This window comes from Cetorhinus maximus, chromosome 1 (assembly GCF_964194155.1).
Source record: "Cetorhinus maximus chromosome 1, sCetMax3.hap1.1, whole genome shotgun sequence".
Taxonomy (NCBI): domain Eukaryota; kingdom Metazoa; phylum Chordata; class Chondrichthyes; order Lamniformes; family Cetorhinidae; genus Cetorhinus; species Cetorhinus maximus.
In genome coordinates, this window is record NC_135879.1 from 237,305,042 (window position 1) to 237,323,397 (window position 18,356).

General features: G+C 48.1%; 1 protein-coding gene across 1 annotated transcript in view; it reads left to right on the forward strand.

Annotated features, from left to right (window-relative positions):
• The window catches only part of LOC144688041 (dedicator of cytokinesis protein 2-like), a 1,154,257-nt gene extending 1,143,548 nt beyond the window's left edge, over positions 1-10,709 (forward strand). Inside the window, exons 50-52 of the mRNA XM_078554696.1 lie at positions 2,770-2,869; positions 4,099-4,271; positions 10,432-10,709. Coding sequence (XP_078410822.1) covers positions 2,770-2,869; positions 4,099-4,271; positions 10,432-10,533 — 375 coding nt within the window. The 3' untranslated portion in view covers positions 10,534-10,709. The remainder of the gene's footprint in view (positions 1-2,769; positions 2,870-4,098; positions 4,272-10,431) is intronic.
• Positions 10,710-18,356: the final 7,647 nt, after the last annotated feature.

Below are 18,356 nucleotides of genomic sequence, written 5' to 3' on the forward strand. Positions count from 1 at the left end.
TCTCCCACACACTCTCCCCTCTCCCAAACACACACACATTCTCCCCCTCACACCAGTGGGCCCTGCTGTTGCTCCGGGCTCCCAGGACCCCCCTGCTCCCTGCTCGGGTGATCCTGGGCCCTTGCTCTCGCTTCAGGCCCTTCTGGGCCCGTTCTTGCCTCAGGCCCTCCTGGGCCCCACTCTTGATTCAGTCCTACCCTGGCTCCACTCTCACCCTGGGCCCTCCCATGCCCCAATCTCCCCTCAGGCCCTCCGGCCCCTCCTCTCACCTCGGGCCACCCATGCCCTGTCTCCGTCTCAGGCCCCGTCTGCGTCTCAGGCTCCATCTCCATCTCAGGGCCCGGTCCCATCTCAGGCTGTCCACTGTTGCCCCACCCCCCCAACAAACCCCCGGCCTGGTGCCCCCCCACCAAGTCTCACCCCAGTACTCACTGCCCATACTCAAGTTCTGGAGGCAGAGAACTGAAATTGAAAAAACCTTACCTTTCCACTGCTTGTTGCTTGTCCAATCAGCAGCAAATGTAGAGAGAAACCAGCCCATGATTGGATAAGTAGCAAGCAGCATTTTTCAACTCTGAGTCTATTCAGTTGACTCTATTGTACATCCAACGATGGATGTTCTGCTGGCCAAGTCCAGAAGGGTCACAGGCCACAATCCAGCCTGCAGGCTGCGAGTTGAACGAGGCTGCTTTACCAGAATCAATCCAAAGTGATTCTTTGCTCCTGAGGGTTTCTTCCTGCTCTTTTCTTTTCCCAATCCTAGAATCGTCTTTCACAGTGAAGTTTTCTTTGCCCGGAGACTCTCCCCCTAGCCCAAGCTGGGCGATGCTCCCAGGCTCACTCGAACTCCCTGGCTTCAATCCGAGTGTGTGTTTCCATCCACCTTCCTGCACAATGAACCACAGAGACCTCCTTTGGCCTTTAGCTGCTCCCTCTCTCCTGGATCCGGGCACACTCAAAACAGTACTTGTGATATTCAGTGATACTCTAGGAAAGCCTGTGACCTTATCTTTGCAATGGCTTCCTCAGCATCCTTTCCCATGGCTGGACTTTGGAGAGTTACAGTCTCCACTGTTAACACGCTGGTTGCTTCCATTGTCTCCAAGCGTAAATATCTAAAAACTTCTTCCCAGTAAAAATAACCTAGGCTTTCCTTTAATGTCTAGCAATCAAGCTACCCTGGCTTACCATTAGGCAAACTGCAGAACAGGTAACATGACCCTCCTCATTTTACCTTAAATTTAAAGGCATAATATCCCAAAACATAATAATCTAATTAAGCTATAAAGCTCATAATTATAACAATGCACTTTGGTGTGTGTGTTTGTGTACACACATATGCACATGTGTGTGCGCGTGTGCACATGTGTGTGTGTGTGTGTATGTTAGCTCTAGCACAGAGAATTGACACTCCCTTTATATTTACTGTCAGCTTACCCCTTCACCAGTGGCAATTACAGAAACTTATTGATGACACAATTAACTTACAAATGGCATCAAACAGGTACTGTGCACAGCTCTAACAAATCATGTTACCAGGCAAGCACACTGGGCAGTTGACACAAGTGCAATACAGGACAAGGTGTCCCTTGAGGCAAATGTTCTCTCACCTGTGATCCTTGCCAGAGATATTGGCAGTTCTTATAAACACAATACAGACCAGGGGATGTACTGGGCACTCCACTCAGACAATAGCATAGGGGTTATTTTACTTGTCTGATAATCCAGTGATCTGCACTAATAATCCAGTTCAAGTCCCACAATAGCATCTGGGGAATTAAAATTCATTTAATTAAATGTATCTGGAATGAAAATCTAGAATCAGTAATGGTGGACCATGAAGATATTGGGTTGGTGGACAAATCCAACTGGTTTTCTGTCCTTACCTGGTCTGGCGTATACATGACTCCATACCCACAACACCGCAGTTGATTAGTAACTGCCCTCTGAAATAGCCACACAAATTGTGTTAAAACTGCTACGATGGACTGCAGCGGTTCAAGAAGGCGACCACTGCCCTCTTCTCAAGGGCAATTAAGATGGACAATAAAATGAACTGGCATTTGGAGAGATTTGAGTTAATTAAAAATAGTCAGCACAAGTTTGAGAGAGGCAGATGATGTTTGATCAATCTAATTGAATTTTCTGATGAGAGAACAATGAAGATTCGCGAAGGGAATGCGGTGGATGTTGTCCACATGCATTTTAAGAAAGCTTTTGACAAAGTACCACATAGAAGGCTGGTTAAGAAAACTGAGGCTCATCGAATTGGCTAATAAAAAATTGGCTTAAGGACAGAAAGCAGTGAGTTGTGGTAAATGATTATTCGGACTGGTGGATGGGAGATAGTGATGTCCCCTAAGGGTCAGTACTAGGACCACTGTTTTTTCGTGCTATGTATAAATGGCTTGAATATTGGAGCACAGAGTAAAATTTTAAAATTTGCCAATGATACCAAACTTGGAGATTGGTAAACAATGAAGATGATACAAGTCGCCTGCAACAGGACAGATAGACCAGTCGGGGGCTGGCTAGTAGGCGGCAGCCAGGCCACAAACTGAATTTTACAAGCACCCCTCCCCACCCGCCCCTACCCCACCTTCAAACACGTTAGCGGGGGCAATGTAAAATCCAACCCTATGACCCTAAGGATGCGGAGGGGAGCATATCACAAGCTGGAAAGGGTGGGGATCTTTACGCTGAAGTTCAGTTGAGTTGATTATTTCTAATGATGACATTTGGATGACGCTAATTCCCGTCTGTTTCTAGGAGCCTTCAAGGTTGTCACAACTGGTGAGCGACACAAGAATGGTGGAAAGTCATCCCAATCCAGAGCAGCCTGCCAAAGAAAACAGCTCAAATCTAACAGGTGGGGCTGGGTGTTGCATCATAGCAGCTTCACATGCCATTCCTTGTTCCCATTGCCCGCCTCCCAGCTCTTCTGTTTCTCAATCTGAGACAATCGCTCATACTTAACTCTCAGCACAAAACCTTTTGGATTGTTGCACCATTCACTTCCCCTCCCCAAATTGAAGTGTTTCTCACAGGGTCAGCTCAGGGGAAGGAGATTCTCTGGCCAATTAATCTTAAGATCGCAAACCTACCATTTTACCTTTACAGAGTTCAGCTGTTCCTGACGTGATTGGTTTGCTCCACAGAGGGCTGGCATGGACATGTTGGGCCGAATGGCCTCCTGTACTGTAATGAATCTATCGCTCCATGAGTTTTATTGGCCAGGTCACCAGGGAGAACTCCTCTGCTGTCCTTCAAAATAGTGCCGTTGCATATTTTACATTTAACTAAGAGGGCAGACGGAGCCTCAGTTTAACATCACAACAAAAGAAGGCACCTCCAACAGTGCAGCACTTCCTGAGTACTGCAGCTGGGAGTGTCAGCCTGGATTTTTGTGCTCAAGTCACTGAAGCAGGGCTTAAACCCACGACCTTCTGGACTCAGAGATGACAGTACTGACCAGCTGAGCCACAGCCTGTCACTGGCTACAGCCACTGTTGATACAGATCACACAAAGGCCAGTGGTCTCGGTCTTTTTGATCTGAGCATCGTCCTGAACCCAACTCAGCATCAACCTTTCTATCGTGCTCCATGGGTTCAGTCTCAGTAAGAGAGGGCTTTCCATAGAATAACAAAAGTTACAGGATGGGAAGAGGCATTTTCAGCTCCAATGCCTGTGCTGCAAAACCCCACAAAGGTATTAAAGGATATGGGGGCAAAGGCTGGCATAGGGACATAGGTACAGACCAGCCAGGTTCTTGTTGAATGAGGGGAACAGGCTTGAGTGGTTAAACAGCCCACTCCAATTCCTATGTTCCACTTATTCCGCCCCCACCACAGACAGTTATCAAATATTTATCTTTTTTTATATGTATCTCAATAGCCACTTACGGTGAAGCAATCCATGCTCCAATAGGCCGTCAGTTCAGGAACCTTCCTTTTCCCTTCCTCCTTGGCTATTTCCAGGGGTCGAGGGGCATAGCTGGAAAATAGGACACTGGCAGCAAGATCAAAGCAGTGCTCCGACCAAACAGTTTGATTTCTCTGGCTAACGCTCTTCATTTCTAACCTCTGTGTGATCAACAGGTCAGGCCTTTACTGTAATCAATGGGTTCAGCGGACGGATAAAGAGTGCCAGGCCTCCCCCATTGCCCAAGAAAATTAACCCTTTGCTCCTGGAGAGTTTCAGTCAGGATCAGGTGGACCTTCTGAGCCCTCCTGCCCACCAGGATTCAGCAAGTGACCAGTTTCAAATTAAGGTGGGTTAAAACTATGTGATTGAAAAAAAGAATCTTGTGCATGTGCTGCACCTTTTTCTTGTCATGAATGTTCTGGTCCTACCTTTATCACAACATTTAACATTGAGCCCTGGGACCTGGACTTGATATCGTTCCACCCATTTTAAGAGCCTAAAGTTGTATGCAGCAATAACAAGTTCAGCAACCTTGGGTTGCCAGCTCCAATTAGACAAACTCCTGGAGGTTTAATCACATGGCCTCTAACTTGGCCATCAACCAAACAATATTTTCTGCAAAGCCAGTGGTTTTTATAATTAAGAGACTACGGCTTCCAAAGAAAGAGGATAAAAATATCTTCTTTTAAAAAAAAACTACTTTTTTTTTTCTCCCAGGTGTTGCTTACTGCAGTGTCCTTGAGTTCAACCTTTAATTGCTTGGAGACTCCACCACTACCCTGGAGGGTTTGAAACTCTAAGAGGCCGACCAACGCCTGTTCTTCATGGGAGTTTGGGCAAATAGCTAATTTGGTCAGGGCGTTTTACTTAGGCACCTCTGGTGGTTGCCTGGAAGGAGCAGGGCCCTCATTTCAGTTGGGCTCCGAAGGCGGTACTTAATGGAGATGATGTTGGGGGGGGTCCAGCCGCCTCTTTTACTGAAGGCCTGCCACATCAAGTGCCACTCAGGCACTTAACAGGACAGCGGCAGACCTTCCGCGGGAACAAGGGCCCTGAGGGGATACGGGAGTCAGGCCCACTGAGTGCTGCTGTCCAATCAGAGGTTAGCAGCTCTATGGAACGGCAGCACCACCTGGAGAGGTGATGGCTGCTGCTGGTACAACATCCACCAAGGCCTTGGATCGCGGGAGGGACCCAGGCAGAGGTGAGTGATGGTGAGAGGGGAGTCACAGAATGGGACTGGGAGGGGATGCAGGGCAACCTAAAGCAAGGACATGGGTTTTCTCTCACTGGACTGCCCGATGGACCTGATGCCAGGTCCCTCAGTCAGGCTGAACTCCATCGCTGACGTCATGGTTGGCCTCCAACAGTGTATATGTGAGAGGGGTGCAGGGCTGCTCAATCTCACTCCAGCTTCCCCTTCTCCTCAAGGAGTCAGCCAGGGGCCCTTGGGCATCCATAGGGAGGAGGATCAGCAGGTGTATACCCCGGGGCCATCCACCCAGGTGACTCTGGTAGTGTCTGACCGATCCAAATCCTCTCTTCCTGTGACCTCAGCAGCTCCAGCTCCACAGGCCGAGGAGGGTGCCACTGCCACACAGCAGGACCCTGAAAGCAGTCCAGGCCCCCCCCCCAAGTCTCAGCCCTCCAGAGAACACCCGCCAAGGTCATCACAGACAGGACGTAGCGGTCAGTAGGCTTCCTCCGCCTCCGTTGTGGATGTTGGAGGAGCACCAAGACCTAGTGGCAGGGTTAGGAAAGTTAAGAAGATGTAGTTGCACAGCCTGGGCATGGGTGTTAATCACTTTTACATAATGTTCACTATTGTCAATAAACTCACAACAATGTCTCCCTGCCAATGGCTCCTTGTTCTGATGAGCAGTGTTCTTGTCACTCAGATGTGAAACCTTTCTGCACAAGATGGAGGCAGGTGTCTCAGTCCAGGGTCTCATCCCTGTGCTCTTTGCAGCCTTCAGATCAAAGTGATGGTCCAGCCTCACACTCCCTGGACATATTACTGATGTCTGCACCTCAGCGGTGCTGGTCATTGCTGCCAGAATGTAGTGGGCAGGAGCCACAGAGTTCTCTCATTCTCTCTGTGTTCTCTCAGCACCTTTAAGGTGGGGCTGGCCCCCATCACACTAGCATCTGCGACCGGTGATGCTGTGCTCCTGAAGGGTTCAGGCGCTGAAGACAGACAAAGGATCAGGTGCATTTAAAGTTTCATGACTGCATCTCCATGATATGACCCTGATCACAGAGCCCAAGCGAGCTGCCCTCAGCCAGACAGGAGTCAGACATTCTCAGAGGCTATGTGAAGATTTATGGAGTGTCCTCACTGCATGTTATCATCATCCTCCTGCAATTGACCAACTATTAGGGCCTCCACTATGTCTTCATGGCAGGAGCATTCTCACAGAGGGTATTTGTGCCTCCATAAGCCAGACTGGAGTCAAATGTTCGCAACTGCGATGTGAGGATCTGCGGGTACACCTCACTGCATGTCATCATCATCCTCTACAAATCTAGCAGCTATGAGGGCCTCCCGAGTGCCCTGCCTCATCTAGCCAGTGCAAGGGCCCCATCACCGTCATTGTCGCCTTCGAGGACCCCCTCACCCTCATGCCCATGGCGTCCTCCTCATCATGGGAGACCTCCAGCTCCTCCCTCCCCTCCTCAGCCAGCTCCTCTCCCTGTTGGAGCGTCAGGTTGTAAAGGGAGCAGCAGGTGACGATGATGCGTGACACCTTCTGTGGACTGTATTGCAGGGCTCCACCAGACCGGTCCAGGCACCAGAACCTCATTTTCATCTTCGCGATAGTCTGCTCCACCAAGTTGTGAGCTGCAGCAAGAGCCTCATTGTACCTTCGCTCTGCTGCAGTCTGAGAAGTCACCCCACAGGTGTCATCAGCCATGTCCTCTGTGGGTAGCCTTTGTCCACCACCCCCCCCACCAACGCACCTCAAACACAGGGCAGCCCTTGCTCCCCCCTGCCCCCGCACACCTTGAACTTGAAATCTAACAGGCAACCCAGGTGAGGTCTGTGCAACATTGCTGTGCATTCAACTCCGAGATCCCCTCAAAGTGCAGCCTGCCAAGTGCACGCCTTATATATGCTGTTGTGAAACACACCGGCGTGCAATCATGGCAACGTGGGTGGACAAACCAGCGGGAGTGGGGGATGATTCCGGTGGGCTGGCCTTATAACGATATGCAGATGTATTACTATGAGGTTCCCGATGTCCGATGGCGAGAAATGTGGCCTGCCATTGACGGGTTGAGCGGACAATCGCAACCAGGTTTCAGGACGTCATGAAACCGATTTTTGGCCTTCTCGCCATTTTGCCCGTTCACGTGGCCGAACATGCCCAACGCCAGCGGGCATGGAACACGAGAAATACACCTTTTGTGTATTTTTTAAAATTAATTCATGGGATGTGGGCTTCGCTGGCTGGGCCACCATTTATTGCCCATCCCTAATTGCCCTTGAGAAGGTGGTGGTGAGCTGCCTTCTTGAACCGCTGCAGTCCATGTGGTGTAGGTACACCCACAGTGCTGTTAGGGAGGGAGTTCCAGGATTTTGACCCGGTGACTGTGAAGGAACGGCGATATATTTCCAAGTCAGGGTGGTGAGTGGCTTGGAGGGGAACTTCCAGGTGGCAATGTTCCCATCTATCTGCTGCTTTTGTCCTTCTAGATGGTAGTGGTCGTGGGTTTGGAAGGTGCTGTCTAAGGAACCTTGGTGAATTCCTGCAGTGCATCTTGTAGATGGTACACACTGCTGCTACTGTGTGTCGGTGGTGGAGGGAGTGAATGTTTGAGCATGAGGTGCCAATCAAGCGGGCTGCTTTGTCCTGGATGGTGTCAAGCTTCTTGAGTGTTGTGGGAGCTGCACTCATCCAAGCAAGTGGAGAGTATTCCATCACACTCCTGACTTGTGCCTTGCAGATGGTAGACTGGCTTTTGGGAGTCAGGAGATGAGTTGCACATCGCAGGATTCCTATCCTCTGACCTGCTCTTGTAGCCACAGTATTTATATGGCTAGTCCAGTTCTGTTTCTGGTCAGTGGTAACCTCCAGGATGTTGATAATAGGGGATCCAGTGATGGTAATGCCATTGAACATCAAGGGGCGATGGTTAGATTCTCTCTTGTTGGAGATGGTCATTTCCTGGCATTTGTGTGGCGTGAATGTTAATTGCCACTTGTCAGCCCAAGCCTGGATATTGTCCAGGTCTTGCTGCATTTGGATATGGACTGCTTCAGTATCTGAGGAGTCACAAATGGTGCTGAACATTGTGCAATCATCAGCAAACATCCCCACTTCTGACCTTATGTTGAAAGGAAAGTCATTGATGAAGCAGCTGAAGATGGTTGGGTCTAGGACACTACCCTGAGGAACTCCTGCAGTGATGTCCTGGAACTGAGATGACTGACCTCCAACAACCACAACCATCTTCCTTTGTGCTAGATGTGACTCCAACCAGTAGAGAGTTTTCGCCCTGATTTCCATTGACTCCAGTTTTGCTCGGGTTCCTTGATGCCACACTTGGTCAAATGCAGGCTTGATATCAAGGGCAGTCACTCTCACCTCACCTCAGGAGTTCAACTCTTTTGCCATGTTTGAACCAAGGCTGTAATGAAGTCAGGAGCCAAGTGGCCCTGGCAGAACCCAAACTGGGCATCAATGAGCAGGTCATTGCTAAGCAAGTGCCGCTTGATTGCACTGTTACTTTACTGATGATGGAGAGTATCGATGGGGTAGTAATTGGCTGAATTGGATTTGTCCTGCTTTTGTGTACAGGACGAACCTGGACAATTTTCCACATAACCAACTAGATGCTAGTGTCAGAGCTGTACTGGAACAGCTTGGCTAGGGGCGTGGCAAGTTCAGGAGCACAAATCTTCAGTACTATTGGCAGGATATTATCAGGGCCCATAGCCTTTTCACTATACAGTGCCTTCAGCCGTTTCTTGATATTCTCCAGTTTGCTATATATTTGCAATATATATTGTTTTATATGTTTGATTTACTTCAGAGCAATGCAGAGATGACACTAGTTTCTAAATGTGCAACAGATTTATTTACAGTGCATTAAAATAACTCTGCAGTCACAAAACGTCTGCACTCATGTTTATCCCAGCTCAGCTCCAGGTCTTTTTGTTTACATTAGCTCTGAGTCCTCGCCCAGGCTTAACCAATCAATCAGTGTGAGCATTGATCACTTACCAGACTCACATAATCAAACACAGATCAATTAAATCACTGAACAGTACAAGGCCAAGTCACATCAGGAGATACTAAGACAGGTGACCAAAAGCTTGGCCAAAGAAGTAGATTTTCAGGAGTGTCTTAAAGGAGGAGAGAGAGGTGGGTAAGCTGAGGGAGGGAATTGCAGAACTTAGCAACTACAGTTTTCATCATTGATAAAAAACAGGCCACGGGTGAGACTAAAATGGTGCTCCCTTCCACCAGCTGTATTCTTCCCCCATTCCTGCCCCTATGCCCCCTTAAAACCTGCTACAGCTCTCGTCTTCAGCCATTTCCGATGAGATGTCATGGATCTAAAACGTTGAGCTCAATTTTCACTTTGGGGGAAAGAATTAAGGGCGGAAACTCTTTCCAGAGCCTGAATCTGCCCTCCCCACAACCCGGAGAGGGGGTCACCCTGGGGGGCCCCCTTTAATTAGCATGGAGATAGGTACCCTGCCCAAGGAAGGGTGGTGGAGGGGCTCCTGAAACTAGAGGGCCAATCAGAGGCCTTCCAGTTTCAGAGATGCACCCGACTGCACTAAAGAGTGAGTAACTGATGGGTCGTTTGGTGGGACAGATGTCCCCTCTGCAACGTTTTTTAAAAATGTACTGAAAAATAGAAAAAGCAGCCACATCACCATTGTGTTTGCTGAGAGGGGAGGAGGGCAGGGGAATCGCCTGCAAGGCAGCCTTAGGCCAAATGGGCAGGGAGGGCCTACGGGCATGCCTGGAACATTACCCCCCCAACACCCCCGACCTGCCACTGGGTACCTGCCTCTTGGCAGTTGAACTGGCTCCAATAGCATTGGGAAACTGGAGACCGACTGGAAAATCCCCGTCAGTCTCCTTTCAGAGCCATTAACAATGCTCTTCATGAGCCTAATTAGATGCCCGTGTCATGGGTGGTGGGGGTTGGGGGGGTGAGCAGCCTTGCTCAGCCCAGAACCCACCTCACCAAAAAATGGCCACGCAAGGATAGGCTTTGGCTAAAACAGCAGGCCGGCCACGCCAGTATTTTCAGACCCACCCCATTCCTGACCTCAGCTGGGCCAAGGACCCTGCCCGTGGGCTCCTCTCTCCTCAGATGCTACCAGGCCCGCTCGAGTGTTTCCATCATTTTCCGTTCTTCTTTCAGATTTCCCCGCGCGGGCAGTACTTCGCCTCCGCCGCGCACCTCGCTTACTTTCATCGTAAACGCACTCGCCTCGACGGCTTCTGGCTGACACCTTTCCTTTTGTGTTTCCTTCCGAACAGGTCACCTGCCCGCCAACGCCAGACGACAGCAAACCCCTCAAGTCCCCACCGCCCCCTCCGCCACCAAAGAACAAGCGGCTGGTGCCTCACCCACAGAGCTGACCCCCCGCACGTCTCTCGAGACAGAAGAAGCTTCGCCAACCTCGACGCAACGCTCAGGGTACCCCGGTCAGACTGGTAGAATGATGTCACGTGACCTAGCAACAGGACCAGTGCGCGAACTCCCTCTCCCCACCGCCACGTTTTGTCGTCATGTATTAAAAATGATCTTCGCACAGCGCTAAGAATTTTTAAAACAAATATACCTCTTTTTTTGTTTTGTTTAAGCGTGACTCAATCAGCCTTCTTTATTTTTTGCACTGTAGCAATGCAGACACTGTGTAACGAGCGACTGTGAGCCCTGGGGATCTGAAATGTAAAGGCATTTTGGATTGATGCTGTTCTGTCAGCAATAGGACTATAGGGCTCCCACCCAGTCAGCTCATTTTTCACTGTATAAAGAAATAACTTGCATATTTATAGTGCCTTTACCTTGCCCCGTCAAAACAGAGTCTAACCGTTTCCTCTTTGGCATTGCCCATATCCTACTTCCTCAACATCCTGGGGCGTCGCCATTGCCCAGAAACTCAAACTGGGCCTGCCACCCAAATACCATCCCTACTGGAGCATGTCGGAGGCTGGGAATTCTGTGGTGAATCGCTCTTCCTGACTCCCCAGAGCCTCTTGCCCACCTCCAAGGCACAAGTTGGGAATACGCCAATGTAAATCATTGGCTGTAAATCACTTTGGAACCCCTTGAGGTTGTGAAAGGTGCTATACAAATGCAAGTTCATTCCTCTTTGCCTAGTTGGACGAATGTTATTAATGTCATGGAAGCTGCAGGAGAGCATGCAGCCCCTATGGATAGACAGTGGTGTAGTGGTAATGTCATTGGATGAATAATCCAGCGGCCTAGGCTAATCTGCCTCAGGCACAGGTTCAAATCCCACCATAGCACCTGGTGGATTTTAAATTCAATTAATAAAATCTAGAATTGAAAGGTCGTGTGTAACGGTGACCATGGAGCTATCAATGATTGTCATTAAAAAACCACCTGGTTCACTAATGCCCTTTAGGGAAGGAAGGAAATCTGCCATCCTTACCTTGTCTGGCCTACGTGTGACTCCAGACCCACAGCAACATTGTTGAATCTTAACTGCCCTCTGAAATGGCCTTGCAAGTCACTCAGTTCAAGGGCAATTAGAGAGCAGCAAACATTGGCCTTTGCCAGTGATGTCCACATCCTGTGAAAGAACAAATAAAAAGCAGCTTGACACCATCCGGGACAAAGCAGCCCACTTAATCTGCACCCCATCCTCCAGCACCGACGCACAGTGGCAGCAGTGTGTACCATCTACAAGATGCACTGCAGCAACTCCAAAAGGCTCCTTAGGCAGCACCTTCCAAACCTGTGAACTGTGCAACCGGTCAGAACAAGGGCAGCAGACACAGGGGAACACCACCACCTGCAAGTTCCCCTTCAAGCCACTTGGAAATAAATCACTGTTCCATCACTGACGCTGGGTCAAAATCCTGGAACTTTTGAAGTGTTGTAATGTAGGAAAAGTGGCAGCCAAGTTACACACAGCAGCCTTCCCACCTTCTCACGGACAGTTATGGTTGGGCAATGAATTCTGGCCTTGCCAGCAAGGCTCACATCCTACAGATGAATAAAAAAAGTAATTTGGTGAAGACCAGATCATTTTTTTTTAGTAAGGACTAGCTGCTCTCCTTTCAATAGGGTGCAACTCTAAGCCCAGCAACTATAGGCCAGTCAGTTTAACACCCGTGGAGGAGAAACTTCTGGAAACAATAATCGGGACAAAATGCAGGTTAACTAAGGAAATCCACATGGATTTGTTAATCATGTTTAACTAACTTGATGAGGTAACAGAGAGGGTTGACAAGGGTAATGCTGTTGATGTGGTGTATGTGGACTTCCAAAAGGCATTTGATAAAAGTGCCGCACAATAGACTTGTGAGCCAAGTTAGAGCCCATGGAATTAAAGGACAGAAACAACATGGACACGAAATTGGCTGAGTGACAGGTAACACAGGCCCAGATCTTCCAGTCTCCGGATCATCGGAGACCGGATGTATGACCCAAGGTACACGTCGGGACCCCACAAAATCCCAGACGTGCCGAATTGCTCGGAAAGTTTGAACGTCTGATGGACAATTCCCCTACTCTCCAGAACCCTCCATGAATATCTTCAACTCTGGGTTAGAGTTGGAGACTTTGGACAGTTCTTCAGTACTTACCTGAATAGTTACCCAGGAAATGCTAGACAGAAAAATCCTAATCTAATTCCCGGGTAACTACAGAGCTGACCCCCTCAATCACTCACACTGGCCCGACCCAAATACTCCCCCACCCGATTTGACTAACCCCTGACTCGACTACCCTCTGGCCCCTTGACCAACTACCCGCCCCCCACCCCCACAACCCAACCTGACTACCCCTCCCAACCCTTGACCCACCTACCACCTACTCCCACCTGTCACACTACCCTCCTACAACCCTATACACCTGTCACCCTAGGCACGTGTCACCCTTACTCATCCACCGCCTCACCCACCTGCCACCCAACCCACTTACTTCACCCACCTACCCACCTTACCACCCTGCCCATTCGCTCATTTACGCACTCATCCATTCACTAACATTCACACTGGACCTTACCTTATGGCCAATGCTGTAGTGCTGCGATAGAGTTCTTCATGGGACTGTACGCTCTGCATTTCTGAAGAAGGCAGGCTCGGACAACTTGGCCAACAATGCAGAGCAGGGTCGAGGCATAGGAAAGTACAAAGTGACAATGGCTGCCGCTTCGCAGAAAGTCCGGACCAGAGTAACGGTGAAGGGCTGCCTTGCAGACTGGCGGAAGGTTTATAATGGAGTTTCTCAGGGATCAGTGCTAGAACACTACTTCTTATATCAATATATTAGTGACCTAGACCTTGGTGTACAGGGCGCAATTTCAAAATTAGCGTACAATACGAAACTTGAATGTATTGTGATCTGTGACAAGGAGAGTGTAGAACTTCAAAGAGACATAGATAACTTGATGGAATAGGCAGACAAGTGGCAGATAGCATTTAATGCAGAGAAATGTGAAGTGAGACAAAAAAAAAATAAAGGGTACAATTCAAAATGGGGTACAGGAGCTAAGGGTGCTTGGTGTATATGTGCATAAAACTTTGAAGATGGCAGGACCAGGTTGAGAGTTCAGTTAATAAAGCATACAGTATCCTGGGTTTATTAATAGGGAGTACAAGAGCAAGAAAGTTATGTTAAACCTGTATAAAACACTAGTTTGGCCTCAACTGCAGTATTGCATCCAGTTCTGGACACCACACTTTAGGAAAGATGTGAAGACATTAGAGAGGGTGCAGGAAAGATTCACAAGAATGGTTCTAGGGATGAGGAACTTCAATTACATTGAAAAATTGGAGAAGTTGGGACCGTTTTCTTTGGAGAAGAGAAGATGGAGAGGAGATTTGATAGAAATATTCAAAATCATGAGGGGCCCGGACAGAGTGGATAGGGAGAAACTGTTCCCATTAGTGGAAGGTTCGAGAACCAGAGGGCACGGATTTAAGGTTATTGGCAGAAGAAACAATGGTGACATGAGGAAAAACGTTTTATGCAGCAAGTGGTTAGGATCTGGAATGTGTTGCCTGAGAGTGTGATGGAATCAAGGCTTTCAAGAGGTAATTGGATTCTTATCTGAAAAGTAAACGTTTGCAGGACTATGGGGAAAGGGCAGGGGAAGGCACCAGGTGAATTGCTCCTTCACAGGGCCAGCACAGACACAATAGGCTGAATGGCCATCTTCTGTGCTGGAAACATTCTATGATTGTCTATGATTCTATATTGCGACAGGATTTTTCACATCCACCTGAGAGGGCAAATAGGGCCTTGTTTTTAACATCTCAGCTGAAAGCCAAGCACCTCTGACAGTGCAGCACTCCCTCAGTTCTAATGAGGGGGTTTCAGCCTCTTTAATGTGCTTAAGTAGCTACAATGGGACTTAAAACCATGGTCTTCTGACTCAGTGTGTTAGTGCTACTCACACTGAGCCACAGCAGACAGCTGAGAAAACCTGCTTCGGTTATTTGAGGTGAGAACCATCATCAAATCTCAGGGGTTTCACCTGAAATGTTAATCTCTCCTCCCTGTCAGACACTGACTGGCCTGCTGCACGACCCTAACGCTTGGAACTGTCTCAACACACATCACAGAGAAATAATTCCTTCCTCAATTCCTTCCTCTGCGTGTCTATGGGAATGGGGCAGGCACCTGGGATAAGGAATATTGTTTGTGCCGAGGCTGAACATCGACGTGGATCTGTTAGGCCAAATGTGCTATTTTCTTGTTGTAGCTTCCATACAATTCTATTGTTCGCGTGTGTTTACTGTTGTTGTGCAGTTATTAGACACAGAACCAGATCCCACAATAAGTTGAATGACTGTGCAGTCTTTTTACACTCTGTTTACTTGGTTGAAGGGAAATGTTGGCAGATGGGAAGATGTTGCTCTGATCTATTTTAGGTAGCGTCACAAGACCTTTTACATTCTCCTGGACCATGACAACAGGCACATGTGGCTTCATTTTATTGTATCATTGATAGGAGGGGCTGATGCGTTGAAAATTTAGAGTAATTGAATTATGTATGTACAGAATTGACGTTCAGGGAAAGACCAGTCCAGATATTCAACAGCTCCTTTGGAGCGCAAAAGCAGACTGCACAAAAGGCCCACCGTTCTTCTGCCATCTCTTGGAAAAAGCGATCCAATTAGTCCCCCTCCCTTGCTCTTTCCCCACAGCCCTGCATTCATATTCTTTTTAAAAGTGATTATCCAATTCCCTTTCAACTGCGACTGTTGAATCTGCTTCCACCGCCCTTTCAGGCTGCGCATTCCAGACCACATCAACACGTGGTATTGAAAAAAAAACCTCAGCTCTGTTCTGGTACTTTTGTCAATTAACTTAAATCTTTATCCTCTAGCTATTGACCCTCACGCCCCCCCCAGTGAAAACAGTTACTCCTTATCTACACGATCAAAGTTCCTCACAGCTTTGAACAGCGCCATAAGCTTATGCAGCACGGAAAATGGAAATGCCTAGCTTCTGAAAAATACAAAGGCTGGCAGCAGTAGGAAGAGGCTGCCAGCAGTGGGCAGCAGTGTAATTTTAAAAAAAAACCTCAGCCATCCCTGGAGACAACAGTTAATGTGTTTACGCCAGAATTTCTTCAGACTGGAGTGTCACTCCTGCCGAAACCTCGTTGGAATGCACGCTAACTAACTTGTATGGCTGGCGTCTTCTACCATAACCTACGACAGCCAATTGGGAAAGCTCCCAAAGAATTTCCCAACCAGAATGTTAGAAACAGGAGTAGACCATAAGACCCAAGCGTATCTCAACACCACCACGTCTCCTCATAGACCCCACCCATTCTCACTGAGAAAGCGTCCAATGTCTCTTTAAACCAACTATGTTGCCAGCTTCCTTCTACTTTTCTGCTATCTTATTCAACACCTCTATTGCCCTTTGTGTGAAGAGGTTCAGCTGGCTTGTGTTCTAACTATCCTTAACTTTATTGTGTGTTCCGCCCAGGCCATGCACCTTATTGGGTGAGCACCAGACTAATTAAGTCTTCGGTTCAGATCCTGGCAAAGTTGATTCCTCGTACCTAGGAACATTCACTTCCCATTCAGCCTGTTCGGCACTGTAATTAGACCATGGCTGATTCCAGAGGCATACAAGTCAAGTTTATGCCACCTGTCCTTGCGATTTAAATCTTTTAGCCACAGTATCATTCCGATAAATCTGCATTGCACCCTCCTCCAAGAATAATCATACCACCTACAAGATGCACTGCAGCAACTCACCAAGGCTCCTTAGGCAGCACCTTCCAAACCCACGACCTCTACCACCTAGAAGGCCAAGGGCAGCAGATAGATGGGAACACCACAATCTGCAAGTTCCCCTCCAAGTCATTCATTATCTTGGCTTGGAAATATATCACCGTTCCTTCACTTTCGCCGGGTCCAAATCCTGGAACTCCCTCCCTAACAGCACTGTGGGTGTACCTACACCACATGGACTGCAGATGTTCAAGAAGGCAGCTCACCACCACCTTCTCAAGGGCAATTAGGGAGGGGCAATAAATTCTGGCCCAGCCAGTGCCACTCACATTCCGGAATCACAGAATTGTTACTGCACAGAAGGAGGCCATTTGTCCCGTCGGGTCTGTGGCAGCTCGCCAAATGAGTAATGCACCTAGTGTCATTTTCCTGCCTTCTCCCTGTAACCCTGCACATTCGTCCTTTTCAGATAATAATCCTGAACCTGCCTCCACCACACTCTCAGGCAGTACATTCCAGACCTTAACCACTCGCTGTGTGAAAAATCTCTCCTCATGTCTTCATTGTTTCTTTTGCCAATTACCTTAATTCTGAGCCCTCTCATTCCTTATCCTTCCACCAGTGGGAACAATTTCTCCCTATCTACTCTGTCCAGACCCCTCATGATTTTGAACACCTCTGTCAAATCTCCTCTCAACCTTCTCTTCTCCGACGAAAACAATCCCAACTTCCCCTATCTATCTACGTAACTGAAATTCCTCATCCCTGGAACCATTTTTGTGAATCCTTCCTGCGCTCTCTCTAACGCCTTCACATCTTTCTTAGATTGTGGCACACAGAACTGGATGCAATATCCAGTTAAGAACGAACCAGTGTTTTACACAGGTTGGACTCGAAACGTCAACTCTGTTTCTCTCTCCGCAGACACGCTGAGTTTTTCCAACACTTTCTGTTTTCATTTCTCAAGCACCCCCAGTGTTTTGCTTTTATTTAAAACAATCTCATTGCTCTTGCATTCTACGCCCCTATTAATAAAGCCCAGGATACTGTATGTTTTCTTAACCGCGCTCTCAACCTGTCCTGCCACCTTCAATGAATTATGTACATATAAACCCTGGTCCCTCTGCTCCAGCATGCCCATGAATAAATAAAACAAAATTCTTCCTGAGGTATTGTACCCAGAGATGAATGCAGTATTCTATGCGGAGTTTAACCAAGGTCTGGACAACTGAACTATCACTTCCTTGCTTTTGTATTCCAACCAGCTCGAGATAAAAGCCAACATACTCTATTAGCATTTTTAATTTTTTTTTCTAGCTTCCCACTTTGCTCCTTCATAATTCCGAGTTTCTCGCCATGAAGTGTTCTGATTTGTATTTCATGGGTCCAAAGTGGATGACCTCACACTTCCCCACATTTGGACACCATCTGCCTCAGTTTTGCCTACTCGATTATTCTGTCCACGCCTCTTCGCAATTTCCTGCTCCCATCTGGACTGCTTTACTGTGCCTCTTAGCTCAGTGTCGTCAGAAAACTTGGATGCAGAATGCTCTAGTCCCTCAAGCATTTTCTTGATGAAGTGGCTGAACGCCTCTCAGGATGTGGGAGGGTGTGCGGACTGAGTTACGCTTTCCACTCTGTTGTATTACCTTCTGCTGTTCAGCAGTGGTAATGAAGCACTGCCTCCAAATTGACATTTACTGGGTTAAATGTTACAAATTCTCATTCACGCACAAAGCTTCACCTTGCAGGTGCACATATCAGAAAGTCACAGGCACTCCCTGCAGCGCTCTAAGTGACTGAGGCTATAGTCTCATGCCTAGCAGCATCTGCTGCATTCAGCTAATCCCTCGCCTTGGTATTTGGACTTCTCCCAAAGACAACAATTATGGCCAGTCGCTCACACTGTTCCTTGCTGCCCCGGAGACAGTGACGAGCTGCTGACAGTATCAGAGGCATTTTAGTCAGCTCACAACTTGCATTTATTTAGAGCTTTTGAAGTAGTAAACCAT